This window comes from Cricetulus griseus, chromosome 7 (assembly GCF_003668045.3).
Source record: "Cricetulus griseus strain 17A/GY chromosome 7, alternate assembly CriGri-PICRH-1.0, whole genome shotgun sequence".
NCBI lineage: Eukaryota > Metazoa > Chordata > Mammalia > Rodentia > Cricetidae > Cricetulus > Cricetulus griseus.
The window spans coordinates 61,160,372-61,180,580 of NC_048600.1; the positions used below are offsets into that span (position 1 = coordinate 61,160,372).

The following is a 20,209-nucleotide window of genomic DNA, read 5'->3' on the forward strand; positions in this document are numbered from 1 at the left end:
TCATTTCTCAGGGAGACCCATTCCCATTCCTAATGCTGAAGTCTTGATAAAGTTACTCACTTATGGTCAAAAGGATGCCCGTGAGAAGCAGCAGCACAACAGACACGGAGATTCCAATATAGAGGCCCATAGTTGAGATCTTCTGGGGATGTGGTGTGGGGACCACTTCCTAAGGAAACATCAATCATTGAAGAGACACCAAATGGGATGAGCAGAAAACACACCCAGCACCTACAAGGTGATTCACAGTGGTCTGAGCTCTATCCCCAGAGGATTAGACACTTTCTTCAGGCACTTATAAAAACTGCAAGCCTATGGTTCACAGACATACATGCAGCCAAAACACCCATACACACTAAATGATAATAATAAATATAATAAAGGTATTGTGCCTTTTAAAAATGACTTGCTGTTTTTTTCCAGGTTCACCGGTTCATTTGAATAGGCATTTTAATCTTGCTATGAGGAGTATTCCCAGCATGTGGACAGATATGTCAACAGTTGTCAAGGGAACTGGGGAGATGGCTGAGTGGATAAAAGGATTTCCCCAAGAGTGAGGGCCCGAGGTTGAATATAAGGACCCATGTGAAAAGCAAGATACAGCTGTGTGTATCTATAACCTCAACCTGTGGGGAGAAAAGACACAGAACAAAGGAATGGGTATTCCTTTGCACTAGAAATATTATTTCAGGTTAGCCAAGCATGGCGGTACCTGCTGTTAGTCTCAACCCTTGGTGGGTAGAGACAAGTGGATCTCTGTAAGTTCAAGACCAGCCTGGTCTATTTAGTGAGTTCCAGGTAGTCAGAGCTACATACAAAGACTCTGTCTCTGTGGCTGGGGGGGGCACTGTAGGAGGTTGAATGAGGTGATGGGCACACTTGTTGGCACCCTGGGTTAGGATTCTGCATAAATCACATGTTATCCAAGTCCTTTCATTCTTTCATTTCTTTTAATCTCTGCTCCCCCTCTGTCCAAGGGGTGGCCACTGAGACCTCTAGATTTCCTGTCACATAAAGTGCCCTCCTGCCTCTATAACAATCTTGAATATTCACAGATTGGCCAAATAAACAATGAAAGATATCTCTACTGCTATCATAATTTTATTTTTAAAAAGTAGTCACTTAGTCCATGTCCTGCATAAAATTTTTGCGGGGATTAGATTTTAATCAGTCTCTCTCTCCCTCTCCCTCTCCCTCTCCCTCTCCCTCTCCCTCCTCTCTCTCTCTCTCTCTCTCTGTGTGTGTGTGTGTGTGTGTGTGTGTGTGTGTGTGTGTGAGAGAGAGAGAGAGAGAGAGAGAGAGAGAGAGAGAGAGAGAGAGAGAGAGCACTTTCCACTGAGGGCATAGGGGATAAAAAGACAACATGGAGAAGAGAGCTCTTTCCTTCTTTCATGTGAGTCCTATGGATTGAACTCAGGTTTCAGACAAGCGCCTTTATTCATAGAACCACTTTGCTAGCCATTACTTCAAAGGGTTGATAAGAAATGATTCTATTTTAGTTAGATATTAAGTAAACTTGGTGTAATGGATTATTGTCTTTGTTGTTTTCAGATGTATTCTGGGCTGGCACTGTTGCTTATATTCAGGGCTAAGGGATTGATGAGGTGAAATCAGGGCTCTTTCTAGTTGGTTGCAAACCATCAGCTTCCTCAGATGTCAGCCTCATAAGGAGGAGCTAAATTCTTCCTAGGGTCAAGGTTGGAAGCTGTCCCTGAAGACAAACAGGACAGAAGAAGCTGACCTCAGAGCACATCGATCAGGGAGGTTAATCTCATCTTATTTCTGGATAGAGCTCTGCTCTTAAACTCTGTGAAGCTCTTTTCATCTTTCAGTAACGGGAGAGAAAAATAGGTTAAGTTCCATCTCACAAGCTACATCTTGTGGGAATTCAATAAGAAAATGAGTCCACAATAGTTAGTCCAGTGTCTGGTCACAGAGTTCTCAGGGTACTTTGTGCCTGTCACCAATACTGTCAGTAGGCCAGAGGCAGACTGAGAAAATGGTTCATTGCTGCAACAAAAGTAAACTGGGCCCTTCTGACCAGTTCTGAACTCAGTAACACTGCACAGACACACTGATTGAAAAAGTAAAAGTTCTCCTTAATTTATAAATATACCCATGCTTATTAGGAAAGCCAACAACACAACCTATGTTACTTCTCATGCACCTCTCTGTAACACTGCACCATGCCTGGGATTCCAGAACTGTGGTTTCTCCTCACAGCACTCAGCACACCTGGCTATTTGTCTTTGTTTGAACAAATAAGTTAGAGTCTGAAGGTGTAGCTCAGTGGGTAAAGTGGCTTTTGTAGCATGCAGGAAGCTCCCAGGGCCACATACACTTATAATCGAAACACTCTCTGGTGGTAGAAACAGGAAGATCAGAAGTTCAAGGTCATCTTCAGCTACACAGTGAGTTCCAGGCCAGGGTGGGCTACAGGAGACCCTGTCTCAGGAAAAAACAAAGTCAGTTTGATTGTACTTGGAGAGCATCACCACATTCAAGACCTAAACACCCCCATCAACCAAAAGCCTCACACACTTTTGTAATAGTGACTTATTCTCACTTCTCAGAGAACAAGGCCTCGTGCTCTGAAATTGAATGTTTGAGAGCTGCGTTTCTCACACAGAAACACAAAAGGGGAGAGCACACTGGGAGGTGACTGTTGAAGTCTGTTCTGAAAGAAGAGAATGTGTCACCTCTGTCAAGGCCTAGCATAGACAAGACAGGAACAGAGACAACCCTCCTCCCCCCAGTAAGATGTGTATGGGTGTCAAAACTTGGACTAGTTTAACTAGAACAAGATAGTGGCCCCCAATAAAGTCTGAGAGGAAGCTGAGGCTGGGTCCTAACTTCAGGCAGGCTGCCCTGCCCAGAGTGCTCTTGTGACTTCTTTCCCAGAAAGAAGCAGCTGGAACAGTGTGGAATGTCAGACTTCATGGTCCTTACCTGCACTTCCAAGATCATGAGGTTGATGTACATGTAGCAGGAATTTACTGTCAGAGGAAGGTCATTGATGTCATTGTTAAATGAAATGATGACAACTGCAGAGAACTTAACAGAGGCCTGGAGTAGACAGGCCTTGAAGACCCCAGCCTCCGAATGGGAGCCTTCCTTCCACCACAGCTCAGTAAACACCAGGTCAAGAGATTTTGGCTAGGACCTAGTGGTCAACTTTAGCATGAGAAAATTGAGTAGTGGGGAGGCAGGAGGAGGCAGATCCTTGTGAGTTTGAAGCTAGCCTGGTCTATATAGAGAATAAGTTAGCCTGGACTAGATACAGAATTTAATATAGTAAGACCCTGTCTAGAAAGACAGACAGACAGACAGACAGACAGACAGACAGACAGACAGACAGGGAAGGAAGGAAAGAAGGAAGGAAGAAAGGAAGAAAGGAAGGAAGGAAGGAAGGAAGGAAGGAAGGAAGGAAGGAAGGAAGGAAGGAAGGAAGGATAGGAGAAACTGTAGCCAGCCTACCCAAGCCACAGTACCCTGTCCCTGGTGCCCAGGCCAGTCTGCATGCACATGTTCATGCATGACAAGCACTTCCTCCCTGAGCCAAGCCTCCAATCCTGCCTCAACTCCTAGAGACACTGAGGACACCTGACCCAGAGATACCAATGAAAAAAGGATGTACAGCAGAGTTAGCCGCTTGAGCCAGTGAGACCTTGGGAGGTGGAATAAAGACAAGCCGAAATTCCAGAATAAATGAGCCGGAGCCAGGGCCAGGGCCAGGGCCAGGGCCAGGGCCAGGGCCAGGGTCAGGGCCAGGGCCAGGGCCAGGGCCAGGGCCAGGGCCAGGGCCAGGGGGCCAGGGCCAGGGCCAGGGCCACTTTTCTGTCCTGCCAGGTTCTGCCCAATTAACCACACAAACACTGAATATTATTATAAATGCTCAGCTGATAGCTTAGGTTTGTTTTTAGTTAGCTCTTATAACTTAAATTAACCAGTTTCTATTAATCTATGTGCTGCCCTGAGATTGGTTTACCTCATGTATGTACTTCCCATCCTGCTCTCTCTGCACCTCATGGCGTCTCCTCAGGCTCCTCTCTTCTTCTTCCCATTATCCTCCTAGTCTGGCTCTCCCACCCAATATCTCCCTGCCCAGCTTTAGGGCAGTCATCTCTTTATTAACTATTGAGAGTAAAACATATTTACATTGTACAGAGATGGTTCCACAGCAATTCCTCATTAGGCCTCTCCTTTCTCTGAGTCCCTCACTCCTCTTCCATCCAAGGGTGATCACACAAAGCTCTGTATTTCCTGTTTCAGGAAAATGTTCCCTGCCTTGAAAATCATTTTGGATATTCTCAAATTTTACCAAATAAGATGTGGTCATCATTTCACTTAAGAAGATAGTCATTTATCCATGTCTTCTTGTTGTGGGACTCTCCCTGGAGTAATCACGTGAGCTCAGCAAAAGGGGAAGACAGGAGATGGCACTGATGGCACAAAGCCTGGATGACTATGGAGAGGCTTCAATGACGACTCCAGTGGCATTCTCATTTTTTTCTACTTTTTCTTTTATTGAAAACAGTCTTTTCCGTACAATCTATTCTGCTTGCTGTCCCCCTTCCTGAATTCCTCTTAGGTCCTCCCAATTTCCTGACTCATCCTAATCCACACCATTTCTCTCTTGTTAGAAAACAACCAGACACTAAAAGAATAATAATAAAATACTACAAAATAGGCAGGTAAACAAGCAAGAGTTTACAGAGCATATGTGACAGTCAGCAGGTTGTCAAGTTCAATGACCCATTGCTTTAGCTGTTTCTCCAGATCATTCTGTTGCAAGTAACTAGTGAAGTCATTCTTGGCAAATAGTCAGTACAAACTGTACTTTAGGTAAATCACTAAATAAATCAGTATTTAGTCATTGGTCTTTTCAACCTTATTCTATATCATTATGTAAAATTTTAAAATGTATTACACCTTATTTATTTAGTGTGCATGTACATACATGGCTATGTGTATGCATGGATGTGAGTGTGTGCATGGGTGTGCATTTGTGCAGGTGTGTGCATGTGTGCGTGTGTGTGTGTGTGTGTGTGTGTGTGTGTGTGTGTGTGTGTGTGTTGTGTGAGAGTGTGTGTGTATACAGTTGCCATGGAGGGTATGTGTAGATAAGAGGACAATAAGGGGGAGCCAGTACTCAGGAGGCAGAAAACTGACATAGAAGTTAATACCCCCTCGCAAATCAGCTCTTGTCAACAATCCAGCTGGCAATGAAGATTCCAATGCCAAATATTTCATTGATTGTAACAAACTAATTCACTATGAAAATGCTTTGTTTTTCTAAAATAAATTAAATATAAATATGGTCTGGAGACAATTAAACATTTAGAACCCTGAATGAAACCAATGATAGCCTCAAAGTCTGCCACACCTGGAATAGGACTTCTCTCAGGCAGAGCCTGTGTCCTGCTCCCTCCTTTCCCCTTCATTTCTGCATTGTCTCCTTCTAGCACCTAATTCAGAGCCCATTGGATGACTATAGGAACTATGAGCATCAAGTCAGACTGCAGTGGAAATAACACTAATAACCTTAATCCTTTGGTCTATTATTTTCTTCCCCTGATGTCTGCCTGGACCACACCCACCGTGGAAAACTCTCCTGACTTGCATGAAACATCCATGGACATCCTAAGATTAGCCAAATACAACACATCATATTTCAAGATCCATGAGAAAGTCTAAACAACACTCATGGTGGGCGATATTAAACTCACTTTTGTTCATCTATAAAGGAAATTAAAGCCTGCAGCTCCCATGACTAGAGTCCCTTGGAGATGGTAAGGGTAGGAGACATTTTGAGTTATGTTAAATAGACAAGACATTGTCATGAAGTGCTTCTAAATTGAATCTCACCCTCCCCACTTTTGTTTTTTATTTTATTTCTAACTTAAATCCTAGTCCTCTCTGCTGGATGGTTTTAGTTACCAAGATAGAAGTCCATTTCCTGCATTACCAATGATTTTTCTTTCATGGATAAAAGAATTATGGGACCTACAGGAAACCCCACATGTTAAAATGTTCATGTTTGAGGAAAGACTCTGTAATGAATGGAGAGACTGGACATCATTTTAACAGTGAGTGTGACAGCTAGCAGGTCATCTTTTCGATTATTGCTTGAAAGCAGGAACACTTGATGAGCCAACACAGAAAATAGTGCTGGTGCTTAAAGGTGTGACCAGCTTGGTGGTATCTCATTGTCTTCTACTGCAGCTTAATGGAAGATAGGAATATTATCTTCAATAATGTAGATGTTCTCTTGGGTTCGTGGTCGCACATTCTCTGTATTTTGTAAAGGTCTGGTCCTAGAGACACGGAATGCTAGCAAGCTGCAGTTGGCGGGTGAAGAAAACATGAGGAGTTCACCCTTCAGGTCTGAGCAGAGCTTTTATTTATGATATATACTCAGGATTCAAGGAGCCCCATCCACAAAAACTATAACAGTGAACAGTGCCACACAGGGCCCTAGTATTAAGTCATAGAAAAGTATGTTTAATAGGCATTAGACCAACTAAGAATGTTTTTAAAAATATCAGTTCATATTGGCATCCACCAGGATATGCATGTGATAGAACATATAGTAGGAGATCCAAAGAGACAGACACCTACCATTGAACTGAGTTACCTAATCCAGATGTACACTCTGGAACTAGGCTAGGAATGGCATGATTGCTATATTTACAGCTTTGCACTGTGACCCTTTAGAATGGGTTAGGAGAGCCTGGTGACATGTGTGAGATCCCAGGAGCCCATATAAAGGTAGAAGGAAAGAGCCAGTTCCACAAAGTTGCCCTCTGACCTCCACAGGTGTCGAGGAATCTACACACACACACACACACACACACACACACACACACACACACACACACACACCAATAATAATAAATAGATTCTTATTTAAAAGAAGGCAAGGGTTTTGAAATTTGCATAGTTTCTATCTTCCCTAACATGAAGCATGGAATACAAAGACATGTAAAAATGCAGTATCTTTTCACAAAAGCTTGTGGTCCATGACACAGTTTCAAAGACTACATGTATGACATACATATGACACAAGCATAATAATGTTGAGTATTTGAGGTCAAGGAACTAATTTTGGGAGAGCACTGTTGGTATCTGTGCCATCAGCACAGATGATGGGGAGGGGCTTCACTTGGAGAGTTCATTCTGGGCCCATTAATCAGGGTAGTCACGTTGGACTGATATTTGAACTTCTAGAACTCATGGAAGAGCAAATCAGAGCAGAAAACAGACTAACTGTCACTAGTCTCAACACAGTGGAATTTTGTCATTTGCATATAGTGGCCATCTGTATTACTGAAATGTGAACCAAAGTGAGCATACCTCCCCTGAGAATTACAAAGAACATGGACAAAGCTTTCCTGGAATTTGTCAAGTAGTGGATTGGGTTTACTTGCCTGATTAGTTTTGTTGTTTTTGTTTTTACTGTTCTTGCTAGAAGTCTAGGCTGGCCTCAAACAGCTTATTTTTCTTTTTGTATGTTACATTTTCTTCAGTGTTTTTATTTTTAAAATAATAATAATAATAATAATAATAATGAAACAAACCCAAGATTTGGGGCTAGAGACATGACTTAGGGATAAGTGTGCTCATTGCACAACAGGAATACCAGAGTTCAGGCCAGCAACCATATAACAAGCCAAGCATCCTCACATGTCTATAACCCCAGACTGGAGAAAGGAAATCACTAGAGCTCTCTCTGGCTGACAGCCTCATTGGAAACACATGATATCCAGTCAGGGAGGGGCCCTGCCTCCATGGCCATAGGTGGAGAGAGACAGAGGAGGGCACTTAACACCCTCTCTACCGCTCTGTGCACACATGTGTATACAACAGACTCAAACATTCTTTGTCTCTCTTGCTCTCTATCCTCCTCACACTAACACACACACACACACACACACACACACACTAAAAAATAAGAATTGAAATAAAACTTTTGAAAAAAAGATCAGAAATGGGAAAGCAATGATTAGATGGATGCTTTGTTTTTTATCTATCAGGAGTATTTCCTTTCCATTATCAGAAGTTAATGAAAATAATTATAAACAGTGAAGCCTAAAAGTGAGGTTCTAAGAGCGAGGCCTCTATATAGTATGCTTTACATAGCATGACCTGGGACACCCTTCTTTCTGAACCTGTTTTCCAAATGTAGGATGCTTAGAATAACACTACTTGGTATGTAATGTAGTCATACTGGGGAGGATAGGACAGAAACAATAACAGCTAAATACATTGGCTGTGGATTGGCTCATGTGATTAACTCAGACTCAGAGAAGTCTTTGTAGAAACAGCCCACAGAAGAGAACTATGTGCAGTGGACACTAACCAGGTGGCTGTGAATTTTGATTGAAAAAAAATATCCCTGTATAGAGCCAGTCTTGAACAAAATGAAACAGACTAGATAGCTGTATATCAGGACAGATAAGAACATGGCATGTAGGGGGGAGAGACTGAAAAATCTTTACAAACACAGTAAATTAAAGTGCATACAAAGCAGACAGACACCGATATAAATGAGTGACGAGGACTCAGTATGAACAGTAGAGGCACTGCCTTGCCTGGGTTCCTTTGCACTCCTTACTGCTGCAAAAATTACCATCCTCCAAATCTTCTGCTTCCCTGGGTCTCACTCGCATAACCCACCACACAGGTGACCCTATCATCCCCATGCTACTTGCCTGGAAGCTCTCCTAAGATGACCTAATAGCTTATATTCTCTCTGGTTCTTTCATCAATTTTTAGAGAAAATATTGATTACTTATTTATGTGCAAGTTTTTGCTTGAATGTATGTATGTGAATAACATGTGTGCCCATTACTTGTTTTTTTAAGTTTTATTTTAAATTATGTGTATGTGCGTATGTGCACATGAATGCAGATGTTACACCTCCCCACTACCACCCAGGAGCTGGAAATTCAGGCATTTGTGAGCCCTAAGACATTGGTCTTAGGAGCCAAGATTGGGTCCTGTGCAAGAGCATAACCACTGTGGGAGGTCTCTACCCCATTCACAAGCTTATAACACAATAGGCACCCAATGAAGGAATCATTAAATAAACTGAAAAGGGAAATCAAAGTAACTCATTCAATTGAGCGCCAAAGAGCAAAATCTACCACTCAGGGCTTGAGAAAAGCTTTCAGTGCTGAGAGGCTCAAAGGACACCAAGGTAGGGAAATCAGAATGCTGACACCTCCCTGGGAGGTATGGTAACAAGAGAGAGGCTCAGGAAACTAATTTTAGAATCCAAGGTGGGCAGTGGAAGCCAGGCAAGAGATCTCTACCTAGAAAATGAAGGAGGAGGTGAAGGAGAAGAAGAAAGAAGAGGAGGAGCAGAGGGGGAGGAGGGGAAGAAGGGGAGAGTTGGGACAGGGAGAAGAGGAGGATAAATGTGAGGAGGAACGGGAAGAGGAGGAGAAAGAAAGGAACAACAGCAACAAAAATCTACAAGACTGCAAGTTCGAGAGCAATTGACACAGCCATGCCAGCTTACCTTAGAGATCCTGGTTTCTTTTTCATGAGATTGCACTCTAAATACGGACGAGAGGAGGGAGGGGTAGTTGAAAATAAAATTGAACATGCCCTCAAAAACACTTATGGTGCTTTTTTCTTCTAATCAAGGATATTGTTTCTGTTTTTAGTTGAACCATTCCCTGGTAACTGTAGGAGGCTCCTTCCTGTACTCCACAGGAAGTTTCTTCTCTTCATGGTTTGGTGCATTTACCCACACAGCATCCCTAACATGCTAGAATGGCACTGGTCAATTGTCTTTCACTGAAAGAAATAAAGAAGTCTAGATTTTAATTTGTTTAGTGGAGAACAAGCTAAACGTAGGCTCTCCAAGGTGACCGAAGACACAAGGTCCTATTAATGATCTCTTCCACCATGGACTCTTTAAAATCACTCACTAAAGCGACACTAAGTTGGCTTTCACTCCTTCCTTAGTGTAGTCTAGGAGGTGTGCACCACTTGTTCTCCCACCCATGGCCATTTCCTGTTAAAGATCTTTATGCTCCCAGTAACCACCCTCCCTCCCGGGAGAATAAATAACTTTGTGCTAAGAAAGGGAACCTATTTGTAATATTTTGTGCAATTTTTATTCCCCTCTCTTAAAGTCCATGAGCTATGAATCTTCTGCCTCAGCAGTTCAAGTCTTGGAACTGTAGATTTATACCACCAGAGTCAGCTTAAATAATCATTTTAGATAAATAAGATCCAAATAATTAGAGGGAAACATCCTGCCGGGTGTTGGTGGCACACGTCTTTAATCCCAGCACTCAGGAGGCAGAGGCTGGGAGTTTGAGACCAGCCTGGTCTCCAGAGCGAGTGCCAGGATAGGCTCCAAAGCTACACAGAGAAACCCTGTCTTGAAAAACCAAGATAAAAAATAATAGAGGGAAACATCCTGAAGCTTGACAGACATATTCTGAAACAGGTCAATAATGAGCTCATGTTCCATGTCTTGAAACAAAGAAAACATACATGCAAAGAATAATAGCTAGACTGTGGATATTACATTTAGGAATATATATATATATATATATATATATATATATATATATAATGCATATATATGCATGCATGTAATAACATATAAAAAGAGATCATGAATTTGAAAGAGCACAGAGTGTTACATGGGAGAGCTTGGAGGGAGAAAAGGAGTGGGGAAAGGATGTTATTATATTATAATCTCAAAAAATAAAAGAAGTAATATAAAAAATGGCTGGAGCTAGAGACTTGGCTTCAGTGGCTAAGAGCACTTGCTGCTTTTGCAGAGAACACCCACTGGGTTCCTAGCACCCCCATAGTGACAAAAAAACAAGGTCCCAGAACATTTCACAGATGTTAGAAATAATTTCAGTGCTTATTAGGTTCTAACATATCCCTGGGATCCTAAAGGGACTACAGTATGTATCATGGATTGAGGAACACAGAGAAGTCATGTGTAATGTAAACCCCATGGCAGAAAGAATGGCTAAGAATCTTTCCTCTAGTTCCTTGGTCTGGGAAATATAAATGAAACATACTGTCTCCTACCAAAGGACTAAATAAGTTAGAGGTAATGCCATCTTGTAAGAAATGTGGGAAGACACCATTGGACAAGAATAGCTGTCGAGTGAGCCTTTTCCTAGGGTCAAATTCTATACTCAGACACCATTCTCTTTAGTCACTGCACTGTTTTATATGGCCAGTTTCATAGAACATGAAGCCAGGCTCAGAACACTCAGAAAGACAGGCACAGGACCCTGTGATTTACAGGTAAAGGTTCATTGGGACCACCACTGGGTACACTTGCTCTGTGGATTAAAGTGGCTTTGCACCCTTCTGTAGAAGTAAAACTTTTTGCTTTGCAAAACTTCTTTGGTTTGAGCATGATGGGAAAACCCACAGAGGGAGCTGACCCTAGCTAGTGGGAGCTCACGGACTCTAGACCAAAGGCTGGGGAGCCTGCATGGGACCAAACTAGGCCCTCTGCATGTGGGTGACAGTTGTGTAGCTTGGTCTGTTTGTGGGACCCCTGGCAGTAGGATCAGGATCTGTCCCTGGTGCATGACCTGGCTTTTTGGAGCCCATTTTCTATGGTGGGATTCCTTGCTCAGCTTTGATGCAGGGGGAGGGGCTAGGCTTTGTTGACTCCCCATGGGAGGTCTTACCATTTCTGGGGAGTGGATGGAGGGTGGGTTGACGGGGGACATAGGGATAGGGGAAAGAGAGGAGGGAAGGGGAACTGTGGTTGGTATGTAAAGTGAATAAAAAAATTTAAAGAAAAAATTTTTGGGTTTCTGTGATCATTTATTATTTAAATGACAATCTTTCATTTACCCTACCTTGGGATCATCTTAGAATGACTTACTTGTAATAACCATTATGCTCACAAGAAGTAGAAGCATCAAGGTAATGGGGATTCCAATATAGAAGCCTTTAGTCATCGTTGGTGGGTTCCGTGTTGGATCGCTCCCTAGGGAAATAGCAGTAAACTGAAGAGGCACTGAATGACATTAACAGAAAACACATCCTAGACCTTAGCCTAGCCTTTACCATTATTGGCCTACAGCTAATCTAGAATATGCAGTAAGACCAAATAATCAGAGATAGTCATGCACAGTGGAACTCTGAGGTGATAAAGTGTATTCAAGAACCATGGAAATGTATTCTCTTTTTTGCTCAGGGTGATTACACGATGTATACCTTTGTCAAAATTCTAAGGAAAACATCATTTTGTGTTTTTATCTTCATTAACAGTCAGTAGGGTATATCTCTACTGAGAAGAACAATGGCTCTTCTCTAAGTTGACATGATGTTACCCCAATGTGCATAGCTACTTGGTCGGGTCTTTCTTCACAGACCCTACTTATCTTGTAAAAGGCAATTGTAGAGTCTACATTTTTGAGATATTGTCTCAGTTCTCACTATGTAGACACAGCCAGACTAAAACTCTCCAAGTAGAACAGGTTGCCCTTGAACTCACAGAGATGGTTCAGACTCTGCCCCCTGATGGCTGGCTAGCTTTAGAACCATGGGTCCCCATGCCCAGCAAGATCTACATCTTTATAAACCATTCAGAAGAAGCTGCCCTGGATGCAGCCTGATTAGTACCCTGTGATCAGACAGAAATTCAGAATCTCCCCTAGTGCCCAGATGCAGGTGATCAGGGATCAGTACATACTGGAATAAGCAAGAGACAGGTTGGCAGCAGGTGACGCAACTGTAATAGCTTAGCACTAATCTACTAACCCTCACCAGAGACCATGATGGTTTAACTGTAAGGAAAGGGAGGAGCAGAGACCAGGCGTTTGCCCGTGTATGAGCCTCATCTCTGGAGCCACAATCGTGGCTCCTCTGCTTAGTCAGGGGGAGCATGGACAAGTTAGTTAATCTCTGTGACCCTGACTCTATGTCCTCAAACAATGTGTTCAGTGCGTTCTCAGGGAAGAGATTTTCAGGTATTCTTGACAAACACTGTGGGGATATAAAGTAATGTGTGTTGGTTTTGAGGCAGGGTCTCATGTACCTAGGCTGGCCTGACACTCACTAAATAACCAATATGATACATATTGGATACCTGTATATCCATCTTGTTGATAGACATGTTGTTTCCAGTAGTGGAGTGGCTGAGGCAGGGTGATCTATGAGTTTGAGGACAGACTACTGATTGACATATTGAGTTCCAGGCAAGCAAGAACTAGAGTGATCCCATATATATATGTATATGTATATATATATATATATATATATATATATATATATTTGGTTTTTTGAGACAGGGTTTCTCTGTGTAGCTTTGGAGCCTATCCTGGCACTCGCTCTGGAGACCAGGCTGGCCTCGAACTCACAGAGATCTGCCTGCCTCTACCTCCCAAGTGCTGGGATTAAAGGCGTGCACCACCAATGCCCAGATTGTGATCCCATATCTTAAAGAAAACCAACCAACCGAAAACAAACAAACAAACAAACAAACAAACAAACAAACAAAAAGATTTCACTAAATAACCCCAGGAGGTCATATGAACACATAAATTGTCATTTCTTTTCTAAATCTCTGTTTTCAATGAAGTCAGTAACCGATTCATGTTCTCCAAACTCAGCCCATGAGCCCATCCTGTGAAACAGGCAGGAACTAAGTATTGGAAAGTTCTGTCAATCCTGAGAGATCCTCACAGTTTTTTAGTGCCTGCAGCTGCCTAGAGCAAAGGGGTTTTTCTCACAAATCCTTATGCTCTACAATTCCAGTTATAACCTAGAGCCCTCTGCAAACTCAGCTCATTGACCAACTAGAACAGGGCAGGGCAGGGCAATGGAGACAACTCACCAATAGCAGGCAGATACACTGACAACATGGAGCTGAGAATAGAGCCCATGTTCCTACTGAAACACTTAAATGACAGGCATCAGGTCCTCAGATGTCTGTGCATCTCTATGAGACTGAGAGGGTGTGGGAGACTGGGACCAATCGTCTACCTCTCATTGGTAAATGACTGATTTCTACAGATTACAGGCACACTTGGGTAGAAAATGCACATAGTCTTCCACTGTTTCTTCTAATCTAAGAGAAACAGGGTGAATATCCCTTATCCAGAAATGCATGGTACCAGGAGTTTCATAATTTGGGTATTTCTGAAAAATTTGGATTATTTGCCTATGGATAATTTCTTATGGATGGGGCCTACATCTAAATATGAATTGCCACAACACTTTCATGTAGCTACATTGGTTAATATTGGTAAGAATTCTGTGCATGAAAATGATGTGGTGTTGAATTTTCCATATGTATCATCAAGTCAGTGCCCAAAAGTTCTCAGATTCTGAAGCACTGCATGTTGGGTAACAGCCTCAGGCCATGAGGCATTGAGTCATGTTGTACTGAGCAATAGGCCCTAACCATAAAGAATTGAATAGCCCCATGCTGACCTTTAGTTCCACCTGCAGAAACAATATGCCTGGGTATTGTAAACAAGCCACCCCACTCCTAGTCAAACCACAAAACAAAGCTGTAACTCCCTGGTAGCTACACACACACACTCACACACACACACACACACACACACACACACACAGAGAGAAGAGAGAGAGAGAGAAGAGAGAGAGAGGAGAGAGAGAGAGAGAAGAGAGAGAGAGAGTATGATGTGTGTGTGTGTGTGTGTGTGTGTGTGTGTGTGTGTGTGTGTGTGTGTGTTCCTTGCCCCACAGAAAGGCCGGGGCTCCTTGCTGGCTGTTCCAATAAAGCAGTCTCAGCTAGTTTTGAGATGGAATCTGCTTCTCTGCCACATTTTCCTTACACTCAGACTTTGGATTCTCAGATTAGGCAGGCTTGATCAGTAATTCACAAAGCAGGAGAGTCAGGAGTGCTGAAGAATCCCAGCAGCTTACTGATGGTCTGAGAGTGTGCAGAAACCCCAGGCTGGCATTAAGGGGAAATGTTGCCTGGGAGGAAATAATAAGTGAAGTACTCCAGCAGGAGCACAGTGTTTATTGCCAGCTGACCAGTTTCATCATAAGCAACTTCCTTCAATCCTAACTTGGCTAACTACAAAATAAAACGTTGGAAATTGAGAATAATTGGTTTGATTTTGTTTTCCCTTAAGGGATAAAATGTAATTTGGAATCTAGATAGCTTTTGTCTTGAAGGAAAAGTAATGTGTGTGCCTATAATATTCAGGGAAGTGGTGAATGCAGTGGCCAGCTTCTGTGTGTTTGCGTGTGTGTGTGTGTGTGTGTGTGTGTGTGTGTGTGTGTGTGTGTGTGTGTGTGCATAAGCATGTGCTGTGGCCCATATATAGAGGTCAGAGACAGCTTGAGAGAGCGGTTTCTCTTCTTCTACCATGTGGGTCTCCAGAATTGAACTCAGGTCACTGGGCTTGACAACCAGTGCTCTTACCTGCTGAGCCATCTCAATGGCCACCAACCCCTGTACTTGGTAAAGACCAAATAGTAAATGTTTTCAGCTTGGGAAATTGAAAACATATGTTCAATAGCAAGCACACACCTCAACCGATTTGAAAGCCACAACTAATGACATAGCAGTGAGTCCCGTGACTGTGCTTTGGTGAAACTATTCACACCAGTGGTGGGTCTGTCACATAACCAGGTCTGGCTCTGGCTATGGTTTGCTGAACCAGACTACTGTGTGGGCAGAGGCTTGAGCACAACACAAACTCTCTCTGGAGAGCAGAAATCTCCGAGGTGAGAGAATAGCAAGCATGGGAACAATCTAGTGAGAAGATCACTATGACAACACAACCAGGAAAGAATCAGCAGCTCGGGAGCTTTGCTCATCTAGCTCTGGGACTTTATTCTCCAAGTAGATGGGAAAATCCAAAGGAGCTGATGAGGGTCCTAGGACCACTGGAGAGGAAGCTCTGTGTTTTTAAACCAGGAGAAAATGTTGACTTGGTTTTTAAGGATAAGGTAAAGTGTCACTTGTAGACCCATTGACTAGTCAGCCAGAGGACTTTTAAGCAGTGACCTGAGAAAGAATTTCTAGGCTTGATTAAAGCCTACTATTATTAATTTCATGCAACTAGATATGGTGACACAGGATTTAATCCCATCACTCAGAAAGCAGGGGCAATTGGATATGTTTGTCTGAGACCAGTCTGATCTACATATGGACGTTGAGACCAGCCATACTATACACTGTGATCCTGTATCAACAATAAATAAATAAGAAAAGAAATAAAAAATAAATAGCAAATTATAGGGCTGAGCAAGTACAAAATAATCATATGAATTTAAAAAGAATACAGATAGGTTACCATCGGCTTCTATTGTCAGTGGAAGCCCTTAGGGAATTAGGTACTAGCATCAGAAGAAAGTATACTCTCATGACTCAACCTTTAATTAAAAGCTGAAGGAAAATCAGGATATTCACATCACAAAGGAAACTAATGACTTAAGAACTCGGACTTTGATGAACTTCTCACTAGTCACCACTGAACAGTATTGGAAGAGAGACACTTTCCCACTTAGCCAATTTTGTATGAAAAGGATAATTTTGTGACATGATGTGAGGACTATTTTAAAATCCCAAGGCAGGGCAGACAGGAAGTGGACCTCTCCACCTATACATGTGCTTGTGCTCAGCAAGGTCAGCTGACCCTGTTGAAGCCAGCTCATGAGCACAGCAGCACCCTGCATTGCCAGCTTTTCAGATTAGGGATGTAGTGCTTTTACAGTGTTGAGGATAGGTGACTTAATGTCACAAGACATTAACTCAGAGGCAGGGTCACTCAAGTCACTTCAGCTTAAATAAAGCTCCTGCTGTGTTTCAGAATGAAGAGTGGATGCCGTTTCATGGATCAACAAGACTGTCCAAGTAAAGTTACGACCTGGGTCCTGACTTAGCTCTTGGTCTTGGATTATGGTTGATCTTAGGACTTCATCCAAACATCCAAGCTATTCTGTGCCTCAAAAGGGAATCTTAAGGCTGCATATGATGAAACTTACTTGTGTTCTCAGGACTAGAGAGCTACAGACATCAAGATACATGAAATTACATTTCAAAACAAAAAAACTCCAAAAAACCCAATCAAGTGTTTAACAGCAAAAATGTTTATAAGAGCCTTCATGTCTTTGTTCTAGGAAAATAGTAAATTATTAGCAAATAGAGCACTTGATTCACTTGCAAGAAATAAGCAAAGAAACAAGGCCGGCTTACCTGGTTGAATTCTTAGTGAGATGGTCAGTGTCTGTACAACATTCCATTGCTTCATTTCCACTTGACAGCAGTAGAGGCCACTGTCACTCTCATTGACTTTCTCTATTGTCAGAGACACATTTCCTTGAAGAATCTTCCCCGTTAGGTGGTAGCGATTGTTCCTCTCGTAGTAGACGTAGTATCCATTGGTCAGGATAACAGCATCTTTACATTTATCAGAAAAACATGCCCCTCGGCCCCAACACATGGGTGAGACTCCATGAGATACAGAGTAAGTACATGGCAGTGTCACAGGGTGACCCACCACTCCACGCACTTTTGGGAAAGATTCAATGAAAGCTGTAGTGAAGAAGGGGAAACAGAGAATAAGTTCTCAATGGTTTCGTACAATTTTATTATTATGTCTGCATTTGTTTTTCGTTTTTCCTTTTTGTGTCAAGTGAGGATTAAACATGGGGCATGATGCATTGGAGACATGCACTCTATCATTTCTTCCCCCCTCTCTCTTTTTCTCTCTCTCTCCTATTTTTGGTTGTTGTTGCTAGTTTTCTTTTCTTTCATTTTGCTGTTTTGAGTCAGAGCTCACTGTGTAGCTCTCGCAGGCTTAGAACCCACTTATAAATTAGATATCCTGAAACTCTTAGAGCTCTTCCTGCATCTACCTTCTGGGGTTTGGAGCTAAAGTTCCCACTATACTTGACCTGTTGGTTTGTTTTTATTCAGGGTCTTGCTCTATAGCCTGAGCTTGCTTGCACTTGAGATGGAATTACAAACATGCACCACTGAGACCAGCGCTAATCTAATTCTTTTTTAAGGTTCTTTCGAGACAGGGTTTCTCTGTATTGCTTTGGAGGTTGTCCTGGAACTCTCTCTCTGTAGACCAGGCTGGCCTCAGATTCACAGAGATCTGCCTGCCTCTGCCTCCCTAGTGCCTGGATTTAATTTTTATAAGTTATTTATTTTAATTTTATAGATTAGATTATGATGACTTCATTTCCCCCTTTCCTATCCACCCCTGAAGCTCTCACATTGCAGTCCTCTTTGCTCTCTTTAAAATTCATGGCCTCTCTTTTCATTAATTGTCTTACATGTACGTATGTAAAAACATATACATATGTATATAACACACACACACATACACACACACATGTATGTGTATTCTGAAATACATAAATACAACCTTCTCCATCTTGATGTTACTGTTATCTATAAACGTGTTCAGAGCTGACCATTTGGTATCAGAATACCAATCGACGAGCTCTTTCCTGGGCAAGACTAGTGCTGCTCTTAGCTAACTGGGAACAGGGGAACTCAAACAGCACTTCAAGGTTAAGGTTTTAAATGTACACCTGCTGTCCTGGAAGCTGTGTGTGTTGATAGGTGTCTGCAAACCCAGAACATGGGAGGTGTAAGCAGGAAAGCCAGAAGTTCAAAGCCAGTCTTGGTTGACTAGGGAATTCAAGACCAACCTGGGTTCAAGAGATCCTGCCTTAAAAAACCTCTGTCCTTCTCCTTCCTGTTGTTCTAAGTGGAATCATCAACTCCTTACATTTCTCTCCTCTACAAATAACAGCATTATTGGCTCAAAGGCAGAAGTTTTATTCTTCAGCATCAATTTTCAGAAAGAATTTTAGAACACTACAAGCAGGAACGAGGTTTCAGGATCAGTCCCTTAAGAAGTAAAATCCAAGCAGGGATCCCTTGTTATAAGTGGATGACATCCCAGAAACTGGGAACCAATTACACACGAAGGTCACAGGATTGGAGATTATTCAGCCCAGAACTAAATTATGCAATTCCTAAAACTAAAGCAAAAATTTAAATATATGACTTTTTGGATGGTGGAAGAAAACCACTGTCAATTGCCTGCATGGTGGCCTTTGAAGAAACTCTGAGGGCTGAGGATGGAGCTCAGTGATACAGTGATTGCCTAGCCCATGCCAGACCCCAGATGGATCCCAGCACAGGAACAAGCCAACCAACCAGCCAACTAGCTAACCAACCAGCCAACCAATTAGCCAACCAACCAGCCAACCAACCAGCCATCCAGCTAACCAACCAAGAACATACAACAATGAACTATGAGATTCACTAACTAACTTATCACCTATATGCAGACCTAAGCTATGAGTTTGGGATATGACCTGAGAAAGCACAGTCCTTGTTGTATAAAAAACGAGTGTATATTTCACACTGGGACACAGATCACTTGATTTTTTTTTAATTTAATACCTTTGCAAGATCATAAATATACGACATGGTATTATAGTGAAATTATAGAAATGTGATAGGAAATAACTTCATCCCATACTCCTCTACATAATCACCCCTCACTAGTCGACCACATGCATGCACATGTACGCACCCCTTCCAATCTATCACACGCATGCACGTGTACTCACTCCTCACATACTTTTGCGGTTTTCTTTTTTGGCCATCAATTTTGAAACACACACAAGTAAATAATTTCTTCAGAGGCCCAATTTTACCCTGGTTCTCTTCTCTTACACAATTCATAATAAACAAATACCAAGGAATGTATTCTTTCTATGTCATATCCAACCTCAGCAATACCCTCTACTCACTTACCTGGGAGAAGCAGTATGAGGCCTGAAATGAAGACTTGAAGATGCATCATGGTGTTGACCTGGAGGCACAAAGAAGATATCCTAATTGGCTGTGGCACTCAGCACATGGTATCTGGTTGTGTCCTAATTCTCGGAAGGCATTTACCTTTGATACCTGATGATGCGAATCATGCGGGCCTGTAAAATCCACCTTCAAAGGTTTCTCCCAGGGTGTTGTAAGCTCCCAGTGGTGGAGGGCTGTATGCCCAAACACCCTTTTCATTCCTAATCCATCCCCACATATAACCATCAATTCTAGTCTTGGCACAAATAAGGCAGCAAACAGAGAGAAAACATGTTACTTAAAGACACCACCTAAATAAATAGGGATTAATCCAAAAGTACCAGACTATTTTCAACAGCTTTCTTCTTATTTCTCAGGTTAACTTTGCTT

At 42.3% G+C, this 20,209-nt stretch overlaps 1 protein-coding gene across 1 annotated transcript; it reads right to left on the reverse strand.

The window, feature by feature from the left end:
* Positions 1–52: 52 nt before the first annotated feature.
* On the reverse strand, positions 53–19,826 carry LOC100768653 (hepatitis A virus cellular receptor 1 homolog). Its single transcript, XM_035448101.1, has 5 exons — positions 19,778–19,826; positions 17,189–17,527; positions 11,888–11,992; positions 2,950–3,044; positions 53–169 (listed from the first exon to the last, which is right to left on the reverse strand). The coding sequence occupies exons 1-5, from the start codon at positions 19,824–19,826 to the stop codon at positions 53–55; spliced, it is 705 nt and encodes a 234-aa protein (XP_035303992.1).
* Positions 19,827–20,209: the final 383 nt, after the last annotated feature.

Excerpts from the sequence above, each read along its gene's own strand:
- LOC100768653 (XM_035448101.1), bottom strand. The coding sequence starts at position 19,826 with ATGATGCATCTTCAAGTCTTCATTTCAGGCCTCATACTGCTTCTCCCA. Across the intron at positions 17,528-19,777 it reads CCTCATACTGCTTCTCCCAG|CTTTCATTGAATCTTTCCCA; the intron begins GTAAGTGAGTAG and ends TCTTCACTACAG. Across the intron at positions 3,045-11,887 it reads GAGCATAATGGTTATTACAA|TTGTCATCATTTCATTTAAC; the intron begins GTAAGTCATTCT and ends AGTTCTCTGCAG.